Source organism: Limulus polyphemus, unplaced genomic scaffold, assembly GCF_000517525.1.
Source record: "Limulus polyphemus unplaced genomic scaffold, Limulus_polyphemus-2.1.2 Scaffold1084, whole genome shotgun sequence".
Taxonomy (NCBI): Eukaryota; Metazoa; Arthropoda; class Merostomata; order Xiphosura; family Limulidae; genus Limulus; species Limulus polyphemus.
Window position 1 is genome coordinate 41,500 of NW_013666694.1, and position 15,897 is coordinate 57,396.

General features: G+C 31.8%; 1 protein-coding gene across 1 annotated transcript in view; it reads left to right on the forward strand.

The window, feature by feature from the left end:
• The window catches only part of LOC111086421 (E3 ubiquitin-protein ligase MARCH6-like), a gene marked incomplete at its 5' end in the record, with an annotated part of 52,873 nt that extends 38,787 nt beyond the window's left edge, over window positions 1–14,086 (forward strand). Inside the window, 5 exons of the mRNA XM_022389172.1 lie at window positions 2,534–2,623; window positions 4,538–4,670; window positions 10,708–10,843; window positions 11,595–11,688; window positions 13,961–14,086. Coding sequence (XP_022244880.1) covers window positions 2,534–2,623; window positions 4,538–4,670; window positions 10,708–10,843; window positions 11,595–11,682 — 447 coding nt within the window. The remainder of the gene's footprint in view (window positions 1–2,533; window positions 2,624–4,537; window positions 4,671–10,707; window positions 10,844–11,594; window positions 11,689–13,960) is intronic.
• Between the last annotated feature and the right edge of the window lie 1,811 nt (window positions 14,087–15,897).

Here is a 15,897-nt window from a genome sequence, read left to right on the forward strand (position 1 = left end):
GTTCTAGAAAATAGGTGGCACCACACCAGTCACGTGACATCGATGACGCAACACTATTAAATTTTAGACCTATATTTCTGATAATTATCACATTCCTTAAAATGAAATGAAAAGAGTTTTAGAATTAAAAAACTGAAACAATTTAAACACTTACTATTTTAAACTTCAGGAATCCATTGACAGATGCTTGAGAATGATGCACAACAAATTTTCGGAAAAGACATGAATCAATTATTGTTGTTTTGTGTTTTTATAAATGTTGTGCTTGCAGCCAGTTTTTTAAAATTATATTGACCATTGTTTACAACTGATCTGAATATTCATAATCATACCTAGGTTATCAAGTGGCAAACAAATACTAGTATTCTTTGATGGTTTCTGGCTTAACATTAGAATACACTGGCTGTTTGCCAGCTAGCTGCCACTAATTATGAGCCTTACATGTATACAACAAGAGTTTTATTCCAAATAAATGTGATCTCTAGGTAAAATGTTGAAACTAAAACAAGAAAGTTGCAATGTGAATTTTTATCCTTTCTACTTTTTCTGTGACTTCACACCTTGCTGTTTAAGAAATGCATTAAGATTCTCTTTTGAGGGGATAACAAACCACATCAGGCTTCCATTTCAGTTGAAATCACAATGGGTTATAAAAAAGAATTCCAAATACAAGTGCAAATGGATGGACTTTACATACTTTCCAGAATGATTATGTTCGTTCTGTTAAAACTTGGCAGAGACACAAGACGTTCCATTGATAATGTAAATGGGGGTATCCTACATTCTTTAAAGATTAAAACAGCTAAAAATGGGATAGAAAAAATCAAATGTTTTACCACTGTTAATGTACAATCGCTATGTACCTGGTGATGCCATGTTAATGGTGGTGAAATGTAGTTTTATTGTAGTTTTTATATCCCATTTTAGTTATTTTATTTTTAAGAGTGTTCACTTTGTCTTTTTGTACATATATATTGGGTTCTGTGTCAAAGCCAATCAAAAGGGAAAATACTACTTAAGGTTTTTCGTGTCTTAAGTTTCAAAGCCAATCAAAAGGAAAAATACTACTTTTTTGTATTCATATTTAAAGTGAATATGAAACTAGATGTCCTTTACATAGGGACGATTAAAGACAGACTCAAACACATTCTTAACTTCTAACTGGTCACATTAATTTCATATAAGAACTGTTCACCAGAAATGGTTTTTGTTAATACATTAATACATGTATATCAGTGCCTATTAATTTTGCCTGGGGTTGATCATTTATGAGCATTTTTGACTTAAATATATTTAAATAACACACATAGAATACATTACTAAGTAACTTGATGAAGAAATTTCTATAAAACACTGATGAGTTATAATAGCTGAATATTCAGTAAAATTATTGGGTAGATTCATCTTTTATTTTATGATAGCTTATTTCAAACGTTTTGAATTTTTTTATGGAAAATTTTGCATAGGCCTTAATGGAGAAAATTTTTTGCTGTTCTCCAGTTAATAAACAACAATATCCAACTATTTGAAACATTCTAATATATTTTGTGTAGCTTTTATAACCATTTTATATGAACTGTGATTGAGTAGATTTTATATAAATCACTTGTTCACTTATAATACTGGAAACTTTGTTTATAATATTTTATTCCAAACATGCTTAAGTAGAAGAAAAAATTAGTGATTTTTATATCTGCTCTAAATTTTGTTATGAAAAAACAAATTATGAATCATGTTTATGTTAATATAAATGACTAAATAAGCGCAAATGGGGTTTGAACATTTTAAAATAAAAATGCAGGAATAAGTAGTTAGATTACTTGGTCCAGATGTATAAAAGGTTAATAAAATACTTTTTTTCTAATAATTGTTAAGGAAACATAGAAAAGGTCAATATAAAGTGTGTGCATGTACAAATCTAATAAAAAAACAACTTCACATTGTAGGCTTGAGCTACCACACCTACTGCATTATATACCTTCATGTAATAATGTTTATCTGCAATAATAGTGTTCTGTATGTGTATTAAGAGGTTAAATTTGGGAAACTGTGTATCCCTACTTATAAGTAGGACTTACTTCCTTAAATTCTCCTGAAATCAAGATACATTTGATAGGTTCTTACGCTACACCTTGCATCCCGGAACTTTGTATTATGTTTCATTGGTTAATAGATTTTTTTTTATGTTTTTCTTCATTCTTTTTATTTCCTTTTCCTTTCATTTTTCATTTAAATTAAACTTTTCATTGTTTTTTCATGGTAGTTTTGACATATTTGGTGGTTATTAACTATTTTATATATATACATAATTAAATTATTTGACTTTGTATAGACTAGTTTTTATGTACTTCCCAGTCACAAATTGTTTTCGAAAAAAATACTTTATTAAATCTTGAAATTAGATTCATGTACATGAAATATAGGAATGTATTTAGTATAAGAATGTGCTGTTTATCATTTATAAGTTGTTAGATATCTTAATCTGTTTTGTCAGAAAAAAAAAGTGATGACATATTCAATTTTTTTCTTCCAGGATTGGGTCATTGGAGTTTTACAGGTAAAGCTGTTGGCTATCGTTGTACTTGCAAGACCTGACTGGTGGTTAGCAGATATTATTGAAAAGGTTTGATTTTAATGAATTTATAGTAACTTTATAAAGAGATATAACTGTGTATGTTATCAAAGAATATCACTATATTATATTAAGGATCTCATGTATGTTGTTGCATGAGATTTCATGTTGATAATATATTTTTCAGATTGTTTTGTTACAGTTAACCATGAAAAATCCTGTAATAAATAAAGCTTCATCCATGTGATATAATGTTTTTCAAAACTACCATGGTTTTCAGAGATTTTATTTTGAATTTAGTCTTCATAATATTTTATATAACTAAGATTGATCATTTAGTATAGAAAGGGTATTTTACACATAAGCAGGACTACCTGGTAGAGAAAAGTTATCTTACACTGTTAAGCAAGTTTACCTGGTATGGAAAGTATATTTTACACTAATCAAGATTAAACTGTTCTGAAAGGATACTTTACACTATTAAGCAAGACTGCCTAGAGTATGGAAGGAATATTTTACATTAATAAGCAGGTATAACTGTTATGTAGAGGATATTGTACATTAATAAGCACAATTATCTGGTACAGAAAGGCTATTTTGTACTGTAATGCAGGGTTACCTGTTATGGAAGGGATATTTTATGCTATTCAGGAGGATTATCTGTCACAGAAATGATATTTTACACTAGTAAGCAGGATTACCAGGTAGAGAAGATATATTTTACACTACTAAGCAGGAATACCCTGTAGGGAAGTAATATTTTACACTACTGAGCAGGATTACCCAGTAGGGAAGAGATATTTTACACTACTAAGCAGGATTACCCAGTAGGGAAGAGATATTTTACACTACTAAGCAGGATTACCCAGTAGGGAAGAGATATTTTACACTACTGAGCAGGATTACCAGATAGAGAAGATATATTTTACACTACTAAGCAGGAATACCCTGTAGGGAAGTAATATTTTACACTACTGAGCAGGAATACCCTGTAGGGAAGTGATATTTTACATTATTAAGCAGACTTACTGGTAGGGAAAGGATATATTACACTATTAAACAGAATTACCTAGTATGGAAACAATTATTTTACACCAGTATACTGAATTACTGGGTATGGAATGGATATTTTATAATAATAAGCAGAATTACTTGGATATTTTAATACTACTGATTAGGATTAACAGGTACACAAGTAAGGCTAAATGATTGCTATTCTAAGGTAGTCTGTGTTACTTTACATTAATTATTGACACATTTTCTTTCATTAAAATAGAAAAGTAGTTTTGGATAAAACTATTAGATTTTTATGTTAAACGACAAATTTTAGTATTCCTAATATTATTTAATTTGTAATGTACCTATTAATTCTATATGACCCATTGTAGCCAGTACAGTCTACATAAACTTTCAGTAGCTTCAGAGTTCAGTCACTCAAGAAATGGTAGTGTTTATGGTATAAATATGATGAGAAGTACTACCTTTGAAGTCAATCATTTAATCCATCCAGCATGCAACAGACTTCATTAATAATTTAGAACAATCTTTACCCAAGCCAACCATGCTTTTGGGAGACTTTAATGCATTTTTGGTTATTATAATCTGGCACCTGAGTAAAAAAAAAAAATAGAGTTTATCAGTAGAAACACAAGAAAGGGCAGAAACTTAATATGTTGCTGATAAATCTGAAATTTATAGTAAGAATATTTTAAAGAAATTTGTTAGTTTAATGCAGTCTAAAAATATAGTAATTTAAATATCCATCTGTGTATTTATAGTTGCATTTACTATTCTGATAAAAAAAATAATAACCTTGTACTTAAAACATATTAAAGAAAACACTCAAATATGGTTGGAACATTTTAATTTATTATGAAGATATACTACAAGATTGTTTAAAAAACCAGCATACAAAAGATGCAAAAATATTAATAATTGCTCCTTTACATGGATATTTTATTTCAGATACACAGTGATGGATTTAAACAAGTTAGTCTTAGAACAATTTGTATGAATGTGGCCCTACCGGCTGTTTTACTTCTGGTGTTGGCTTTGATACTTCCTTTTGGTGTGTCTTCTTATTTCGCTCTTCATTTTGGTGAGTGGAATTTATCTAACTTTGCCATGCAATCAAGCTTCATGACTTGAAATATATCAACAAAATTATTTATTTTTAAAAAATTTGGGGGTGACATGGTCTGGTGATTAAGTTGCTTGACTCACAACCTGCAGGTTTGTGGGTTAGAATCTCGACCATCATCAAACATGCTCCTCCTTTCACCCATGGGGGTATTGTAATGTTCAATTCCACTTATTGTTGGTAAAGAGTGGTATTGAATACCTGCCTTCTCTGTAACCTGTCACTTCAAAATTAGGGACGCAAACATAGATAATCCTTGAGTAGTTATGTATGAAATTCAAGAAGACCAACAAAGAAACTGTGGTAATTCTTCTTATATTAGATAAAAAGACTAAGAGGTGTTATGACCAATATCAACTGTCATCTTAATAAGGCTTGTTTCATTAAGAGTGAAATTATGTCTATTTTATTTTTATACTTACAACTGTGTTTTATATTGCCCTTTTATTATTGAAATTGTTTTAGATGGGTGTTGAAACAAAAATGAAACCAGCATGATTATATGTTTACTATCACTAGAGTTTTGTTTTATTGTAAAAGAAGATAAAAATGTGTGTAAAACTAAAACAGTATGATTGCTTTTTTACTATAAATAAGGTTGTTTTTATAATGAAATAGTATAAAGATGGGTGTAAAAGCAAATTAAACCCAGTATGATTATTTTTTATAGTGAAACTGTGTATAGGTGAGTGCAGAAAACTAAAATCAGACAAATAAAATGTCAACAATGTATAATTTCCATCAGTTCTTTGAAACATTCCTTTAGGTGGCATTACCATGTTCAATCCAGAAAACTAAGCAGACAAATAATCTCTTTGAGCTAGGTGTGGCCTAGTGGTTAGTGGGATTGGCTGCAGGTCAGGATATTTAGGGTTTGAGATGTGATGTCACCAAACCTGTCCAGGATTTTCAGCTTTGGACATATTAATTCCTGTTATTTTGTTCAAAGAGCCAGACAAAAAAACCTTGTGGTGGCAGGTGCAGCTGGCTGCTAACCTTCTCTCTGATAAGTAGTTCAAAATTAGGGATGGATATGCCTAAACATTAGGGTCTCTGATCTAGTCAATTAGCCCATATGTGCATAAGGTGCTATACAACAGGATGATTCCAATTACTAATAATCTGTTCATATGACATATGCATCGAAATATACTTGATTTAGTAGTAATTTTTATCAGTATTAGATTTAAGAAATACTGTTTTCACTTTAACCATTTAAAAAAAATTTTTTTCCATGTTAAACTATAAAATGCTACTTTGAGTTTGTGCCTGTGTAAGGATTCAGGAAATATGCTTATTAATTTCTGTAATAGTCTGTATAAATAGGTGGGTCACAGTCACAGAAAATCTACAAAATATAATCATTAATTAACAGATGTACTCACAGTAAATAATATTGACTGGAGTTAAGTTAGGTGTGACTTCACCATCTCACCAGTTATATATATATATGTACATATTAAACTAGTTCTTAAGTGCTTATAAACTTTAGGCTTTAAATCAACTGTAATAAGAAAGAAACACTTAATTACTGCTTTACATATTTTTGACAGTCACTGTTTGGTAATGTTAAGGTAGTATAATTTTTTAATACTGTGTTTAAAGTCTGTAACAAACACTGCATGATAGTATCAAATTAGTTTATTTTTTTTAATACCATATTTAAAACTCTGTACCATTGCTTGGTAGTGTTACAGTAATTATTTTTAAGACCATGTTTAAAACTGTTACAGCCATTGCTTGGTAGTGTTACAGTAATTATTTTTAAGACCATGTTTAAAACTGTTACAGCCATTGCTTGTTAGTGCTACAGTAGTTATTTTTAGCACTATGTTTAAAACTGTTACAGCCATAGCTTGGTAGTGCTACAGTAATTATTTTTAACACCGTGTTTAAAACTCTGTTACAGCCATAGCTTGGTAATGCTACAGTAATTATTTTTAACACTGTGTTTTAAACTCTGTTACAGTTATTGCTTGGTAGTGCTACAGTAATTATGATTAAACCATGTTTAAAACTCTGTTACAGCCATTGCTTGGTAGTGTTATGGTAATTACTACCCTTGCACCTGGAGGAGGGGGCGAGACTATTGTAATCAGGTCTGTGTTTCAGCATGTATATCTTGAAAACTAATAGAATGATTTACACGAAAATTTTACATAAGCTGGGAAGCCAGTATGAAATGGTCCTCCCCAAATTTAGTCTGGATACAACTCTGGATTCTGGACCATTTTGAAACATTTTTTATAATGGAGAGATAGGGCATTTTCACAGTTTTGTATTAATAACTCTGTAAAGTGTGATTGAAGTTGTACCAAATTTCATAGGCACATTAAGGTTGAGACTCCTCATCACACTACAAAAAATGATCTGGATTGTTGATCATTCTGGATCTGAGAAAGATTTTCTAAGATTTTTCGAAAGTAAAATTTAATTCTATCCATTATAAATGCATACAATCTCAAAAAGGAGCAGCGGGGCGTGGGTATGCAGTCTCTCCGATTGCTCTTGTTTTTAACATTATGTTTAAAACTGTTACAGCCACTGCTTGGTTGTGCTACATTGATTTGTTTTTTAATACTATGTTTAACTTCTGAATTATAAAGTGTTTCTTTTAATGAAAGTCTTAACATAAAAATATCAGTCCTAATACCTCACTTACATCTGTTTTATATAAAAAGTGACTTACACAATAAACTACTCAATGAAGTTGAATAACCTATTCACTGGAGTAATTTAGGTTCATTAATATTTTACACACTAGTTGCTCTGTTGTGCTGCAAGAGCATAGCCAACTGGGTTCCTGGTGCTTGGCACCCACAAATGTTTAGAGAGAGAACTTTTTCTAGCTGTAATCTGACATACTTGGCAAAGTAAAAAAATGCAAAACAAGTCACGCATATGTTGGCAGATGGCTGCTACATTGTTGATAAGAAAAAGCATTCACTTACACGTTATTTAAAAGTATGCTGTATGGATGAGTCATTTTTGTCACTTTCTATTAAAAAGAATAATGCAAGTGTGCTTGTAACAAGTATGCACTGACACATTCCTTTACTTAGGTGCAAGCTAAAATGTATGTACTGTTATAAATTTATGCTGTTATTTTTTTGCTTTGGAGTTAATACATTGCAGACGGAATAAGTGTTATTGCCTATTATTTGTATATTAATGGATTCTACATAAGGACTGTAGAAGTAATCAAATTTCCAATAAGGTACCTTACTTCTGCTCACATACATAGCTATTCTCATTCAGTGCTGCCCTCTATTTTCAATTTTTTTTCCGCATGCCACAAGCTTTTCACTCCCACATACCCCTCGATTCACATGGTTTAACTGATTCAAGCATGCAAATTGTTATGCGACAAACCTCCACCAATAGACACGCCCTCCACACATGCAACTCATGTGACTCCCTCTATGCTATTCTACCTAACTATCACTTCTCATCGTTCTTGTTTGAACGTTTTATTTAGTGCTCTTTTTGAATTTTCATATAATTTATTTTGTAGTTTCCTACTTATTTTACACAGTTGTTATTTGAACCTCATTTCTTCCTGGTATTATTTAATTTTCTACCCAGTCACAGAACTTAATCATTTTTCCATGCTTTTCTTTTTTTACCAACACAGTTGTGTTTGGTTTTCATTTGCTTTATAAATTCTGAAGTGCAAGTTACCATGTCAGAGGTTATACCTTCTACCAGCATATTTACTCAGGCTTCGGGTAGGGGGAACTCAACTTTGGAATTATCTGCAATTATTCATTGAGAGATTGATTGTTATTTAAGCCACCATTCTTCTCCTAATGTTGCCCAACTTCTTCCTGAAAAAGCCAAACCTGTTCGGGACAGCGAAACATTTGAGAGCCTTTTTCCTCTACCTGAATTTTCCATGTCTTCCCCAGTTCCTACTGTGGGTTCCAATAGGCCTAATACAACGTTTTTGGCGTGATTTCCCAAGGTATGTTCTGTTTTATCCCTTTCCTCAATTTTCTGTAATCTTCTACCTTCCTTGTTACATGATACTCCTTCTTTTCGATATTTTGTGTTTCCACCATCTCCTGATATTGGGGTTCATGTCAAGTATTTTGTATCTCAGTTACCTGATGGCACAGGCATGCCTTGCCCTCCACGGGCTTCGGATCAGTTTGCTTTAGCCTAACATCAGGCTGATTTTCCATTCCTTGATTCTCAGCAACTGGAATCCATTTTACCTGTTTGGGGGTTGGACCCTGAATGCCCTCTACTTTTGTCCCATGACCCAATTTTCTTGCTTTCATCTTAACTTCACATCTATCTTGCAGTAATTGTCCACCATACACTTCTTCTCAGAGGCAATCCACTGAGATCCTGAGAGTTTTGGGGGGAATAAATTTGCCCTAATTACATCCTTGTTGGCATGTTTGTTGACTTCGGCTCTTTCTTTATACATGTAGTTCCTCTGTTGTTGGGATTTTGGGGGAAGAGACAAGATTTTGTCCCACGTTCATTTGCCATTTCCTTATTATAGGGACTTATGCCTGGCCCCTTTTCTCCATCAATCTGTGTTTGGAGATCTTCCAGCGACTTTGGAATCCTGAGTGGAATCTGTGAGACAGCAGTCAACTCTTTCCTTGTTGGTTGATCATGTGTTTCACACAGAGCCTTTACCATCCCCTATTTCTGTTCCCTGTCCTAATCCTTCCCAACCCCTACATGTTCCTTCCACTAGGAGATTTTCATTCAACGCCAAGAGTCGTGCTGCCAACAGTATCAGTTACTACCCCGTGGGCTCTGGTCTGGTGGGGTCTCATTTATCCAAGTTTGCTCATCTATGGTGAGACTTTTCCAGAGATCTATGGGTCTTTCAAGTTTTATCCAAAGGTCTTGTCATCCATTTACTCTCCCCTCCTCTGTTGTCTCTGATACCTGTCTCCTTTCCATTGCCTCAGAATCCTACCACATGTCAGCACCTGTCTGAGGCAATACAGGATCTTCTCTCTCAGAATGCCATCGAACCTGTGGTTCACCCTTCTCCAGGGTTTTATTCCAGGCTGTTTGTTGCCCCCAAGAAAACCGGAGACTGGCAGCCTGTGATCGATCTGTCACACCTCAGTCGCTTCTTAGTGCTACCTCATTTTACCATGGAGTCATTTGTTAAGATAAAGATACAGCAAAATCAAGCTGAGGATCATCATATGGTAACAAATAGGTCTTTAGTCATATTGCAGTAAGAGTTACATCAGTAGGAGTATTCTTTTATTTGTTTAGTTTGGTGTCAGTTGTTTATATTTTATCAATAACAATTGTTAAAATAATTTTCAATGAAGCATCTCAGTGAACATTCTTGTAGATTGTAGAATTGATTTGACATATGGGATCAAATCCTGTAATTGTTCATACTGAAATTTATTTGCTTTTATGAGCAACCCAATAAAAATGAGGTGAGACATATTGCGTTCCTCACTGCTGTTTCATATTGAGTGAAGACTTTATCATCATGTCGAAGCATTTCACTGTTGTTTATCAAAACTTGCTATTCTGGTTAATTATCAAAGAATAATATTGATAAAAAATTTATTGTGGATCTTCATGAAAAAAAAAAATTATTTGTATAAAATTTGTTATTCTTTGTCTTCATCACTTATTCTGAATCATTGTAAAGGATATTGTTGATGGAAACTTGTTTTCATGATCATCAACAGAACATTGTTAGTGTAATACTTGTTGTTCAGGATTTTCATTAAAAAAAAAGGAGATTCTTTGTAGAAAATGTAATGTTCTGGATCATCATAAAAAAAATAGTTATTGGAAAGTATTTCTGTCAGGTGATTTGATTTAATGAAAATTACATTTATTCCATTGCTTTGGGTATATAGTTATCAAGAAGTGTGTGGATAAACAAATACCTGACTAACATATTCTATGTAGATAATAAACAGTTTGATTTTGCAGGTTTTTAACTGCTATACAAATAAGCTAAAACATATGTTTTGTTTTCTCCATGTTTTAGAACTCAGCTATGAAATGCAACACAGGATAGTGAGAAAATTCTACCCAGTTGTATTTACTGGTGTTTTAGTTTCTTTGGGAATTTTTTATTTGATAAAGAGTATAAGCAGGATATATGAAAAATGGATTAATGAGAGGTGAGTGTGCTCTTTAAATGTCTATGTTTTTTTATAAAGTTTCTGTGTTCACATTGCTCTTACAAAATACCATAAGACAGTTGTGCAAAAGGAATTTGACAAGCAGTTTGATACTTATGATCATATGTATTTAAGGATTTTGTTGATTTAATTATCTTTTTTTACCATATAATTTCTTAAATTTGCAGAAAGAAATGCATTTGACATTTTAATATTTCCTATAAATAAGAAATAACTTCTTGTTTATTTTCTTGGCTTTATGCTACAGATGCATCTTGTATGTTTGTAAGATACAAAATTTTAGTGCTTGGTAGCTTGGCTATTAATATATTTTTAATGCATAAAATGCTGCATTTTGGTGTTTCAAGGGAAATTTATTATTTATGCAGGAATAAAATCTGCTGTTATAATTTGTTCATACTTGTATATACGTTACTTTTATAGAGCAATTTATCAGAAAATTCTCTTTGAAATGTGACTTTGGTGATTTGAAGTAAAATGAGTATGAAGTTTCAATTAAACTTTCTTATAAATGCATGTTTTTCAGAAACAAATTACAACTAATAATACAAATTATGTTACCTTTTTGTTACACCAGTGTATTTAATTGGTAAATTAGATAAAGTACTTCCATTGTTTGACATGTTTTACTTTTACGTGAAACTTACTGTTAATCATAGAATTGTAGAATGAGTTGTTTTTTTATAGTTTTTTTTAAATATTTTCATATGTAATATTCTTTTTTTTTCAGGTATTTGATTGGTCACTACTTAACCAATTATGTAAGAGAGAATGATCATTCTAATCACCAAGAGAATCTGGAAAGTCAAGATACCTAAGAATGTGTTAGTTATAATTTTATTATTACTGTCATTAGAAAAATAAAAGATGAACTTTTGATAGCTTTTATAGACATAGATTAAAATACAGAAGTACTTGTGTATATCAGGGTCTTAGCTGGGGCCTTAATAATGTGTAACCATTCATATCAGGGTCTTACCATCCAGAGTAGAGGATCTTGACAGTCATTTGCTGAATTCCAGAAATCTGCATTCATATTGTTGCAGGCAATTTACAGGGGATCGAACACATGCATTATGTTATTTGTATGGCTTTTCTGCTTCAACGTATACCATAGTAAATGACAACAATCTGCAAGTTGTATAACATAAAAAAAATCATTTGTTTTTTTTACATCATTAATTTCAGTATTAATGTATGTACCACCTAGTGTAGTTATTGTAACTGATATTCAGAAAGTTTAATTGCAATTAAAATTGAACAATATAATATGATTAACAGTGAATTATCAAACAAACACAGGACAAAAGTCAAAAAGTTTCACACCTATACCCAGGTGTTTCTTTTTCTGTGCTATAGATAAATACTCTTTTTTTTCATAAATTAAATAGTGAACTTCAACATCACTTAAAAATAAAAGGGAAAAGGTGTGTAACTATTTGCGTGTGTGTATTTTTTGTGTATAGGGAGCTGTGGCACCCTGTATATAATTTACTGTGCTCTGTATACTAAGATGATTCAAGCTTTTAATGATATATTTTTTAAAGAGAATACTGTTAGAAGGTCACAATATTTCAAATGCTATATATCTTTCTAAAATTACCAAAGACAATACTACAAAGTTTCTTATTTAATATAAAGTCATTTCAAAAATTACAATTTTAGTTGTCTAGTACATGAATTTTTTACAAAAATTATAATCCTTAGACATGGGAATGATTTAGAAGTTTGAGATGTTGAATGGCACAAAATCCCAAAGTCTTGTGCATTTCAGCACTAAAACCAGTAGTTCAAATTAATGTACATATGTACTTAGTGATAATTTTATTTATAAATAACTGATAGATGTATTCAAAATCATTTAAATATGATGTATTGAACTTTCTGTATAATGAACAAAACATTTAAAATGAGCTTACTTTTAATTACCTTACAGTTAGGTAAAAATCAATAGTTATCTCCCTGGTTGAACATACATGTTTAAACTTTTGTATGTGTCTCCCTCTAGTGAGCAAAAATCAAACTTTTTATTTCACAGAATTGTATATTTTTATATTAGTGGGTATTCATTTGTAGGATGTTTAAGGTATAACCGTTAATCGAATCTCCAGTGGATGAAGCTGGGTTTTATAAGCAATGTTTGTCTCATGCCTACTTATTACTAGAGCCAGCCTTGGCCATTCGAGGCCCTTGGGAAGGACAAAGTGCAGGGTTTCTCATAGTATCCGACAATGAACCAATGTGACCGAAACTGTACGTAGATCCCCCATAACGAGAAGGTCCTTATGGCCGGCTGTGCTTATTATTATTAAATGCAATAAGGTGAAAACAAATTACACTCTGTTCATTTGGAAACTAGAATATGATTATATAAACTTACTGTATATGTTATTCTCTTAACAAAAGTTGAAACATTACTAAATTGACTAAGTTGTATTCAGTTTTTCGGATGTTGGCTATGTGATATAATATATCCGACACATATGGTGAGATTGTATTGAACGGATATGGAATGTAAATAAAGTCTATATTTCAGTGATCTGTAAGCCAGTCAGTTATATCATTTAAAAACTGGACACATTTTTAGCATTTTACTGTTTTGTAAGATGTAGTTAGTTTGGAAAATAAATCTGGTTAAAGAAAGTATACCATCGTAAGAAATATGTTTTGCATTTCTGGATATTTTCGGACTTTAGTTTAAAATTTAAAGTCAAGCTGGTGGAAACTGTGTTAACCGAAATATCGTTAAAAATTGGTTTCGAAAAAAAAAAGGAAAAGATTCACACTATTTGGATTTACTTTATTTGTGGAATAACTATTGTTGCTATGTACTTATAAATTGTATGACATTGTTACTCTTTACTTTACTTGTATGTAAATACTCACATTCAAAACAGCCTACGATTGGCCAGTTGTGATATCAAGTGACAATTAGAACAAATTAGTGAACAAATCAGGTTTGATGTTTGAATGTTAATTTTTTACATCTTACCTATAAATACCTATATCTATAGTATACAATGGATGTTCTTGTGTTATACTGTTGGGGATAAACGAAACATAATTTTGATTTAAATTATTTTTTCTGTTTTCTAGAAATAGAACCCTGAAAATACTGGAATGGTAGACAGAAAACCAGATAAAAATCGATAAGAACCGAGCTTCCACTGAAAAAATCCGGGAATTTTTCGGTAAAATTCGAAATAAACCGGACGTGCAGAACACCGTGTATTCAATCTTAAAAACGATTTAGTGCTTTTTTTTTGTGTGCACAACATATAATATTAAAAGCAAGTTAAGCACAGTATTAATACTTGATTAGAGCTTTCATATTACCAGGCATAAAAAAAAACAGTACTAACTATACGATCAAAGAGCGTGTTTTCAAATGTCTGGAGTCTGAAACCACCATTCAGTAATTAATAGTACTGTGTGTTTGACTTAACGTTGATTCACACATGTTGAAATGCTTGAATGATTTGTGTTTTCTGCTTAACGAAGCCATAAGAACGTCATGCTATGTTTACGGATGTGGCCCCCTCTTTGTCAGAAGCCTTGTTGGTAGATCTTGTGAAAAGGAAACATCGCTAATTAATATATATATATTTAGCCAACTTCTTTGTTTTGGACATTTCTGACCATAAAATCGACGTATGCAAGCGAATTGCAGTAATGGAACAATTTGAGCAGTTTTTCACTGTCTTTTATTTTTCAGCGTTTGACACTTGGGGCAGTCTGAAATGCTTAATGTGGAAAACGCTTAACATAGTTTAATGTGCTTCAGTTTCAAATATTGACATGTATTTTTTAAAGTAAGCATTTTAGACTGCCCCTATTTTCAATGTCAATATTATATCCTAACACTAAATAAACTTGCCCGATTACATCGATCAAGTTGCTATTTTTTTCAGCATCTGACATCTACCCTTTAAGTCTTTTCCGTCATCAAAGCTTTAGTTAGGCCTTGGATAGATATCTCAAATAATGTCAATATTATATCCTAACACTAAATAAACTTGCCCAGTTCTGCCAGTCAAGTTCTTGTTTTGTAAGTTCAGAAGTTGGAGACTACTTTTAAGATAAATGTAACATGCTTACTACCTTGTTCTCCGGAAAGATCTTTCAATTTTCACCCTTTTTTAAAGGAATTTCTTAGTAAAAGGCATGGTGTCCTATTGTGGAACTTGTACATAACTGCTATGCAGCATAAAAACAACGTTTAAAGAATGAAATTTTGCAATGAAAGTAATAAATAATGATTGGTTTCATTTTAAAGTTATAGAGTTTTCTGAGTGCAAGATAACACTGAACAATTGGATAACATGATAATGAAAAATTAATAGGTTGAAATTACGTAAAGCATTTTCAACCAGAACAGTTATTTATACGAAAGGTAGGCTAAACGGCTAAGTCTAAGACACCTGAGGTTCAGGCAGACATTTTTCCAGTGGGGGGCAAAGTAGTGTGAAATTGTGAAGTAAGTAATTGAACTTTGAATTAGATTTATATATTTTAAAGGTACAAGGTTGAAAAAACAGTTTATTTCAAAAGTCGTAGGAAATTTTTAGAAATTTTTGCTAGCTCTTAAACTTCTTTCTCTGATCCCTTGTATTTCTTTTCATCGTAATGACGAAAAAGCTGAATGCTAGTGGAGGTAGTTTTTGTTTGTTTTTTACTTTCCTTGGATCTTGTGTGTGTGTGTCTATATATCGTTTGTTTCAGAACACTTTCAGTTGGTCATATAAATCCATCGTGAAACAGGCATGTCTTTCTGTTATCTTGAGTACTCTACTTATATATTTATGGTGTTTTTAAGTGTATGACTGCTTTATGATTCACACTACTTGTTTGAGTGAGAGCAGGTGCGATTTGACTTGCATGTACTTAATGCACGTTTTCCACTATCGAAAATCACCTGCTTCAGAAAAACTTTTTCTTCAGACTCCTCAGCAAGAGCACTGCGCTTTATTATTAATTTTTTACTGATGTTTTGTTTTTAACACGCTTGTTCTTTTCATCCTTTACAGTTTCGG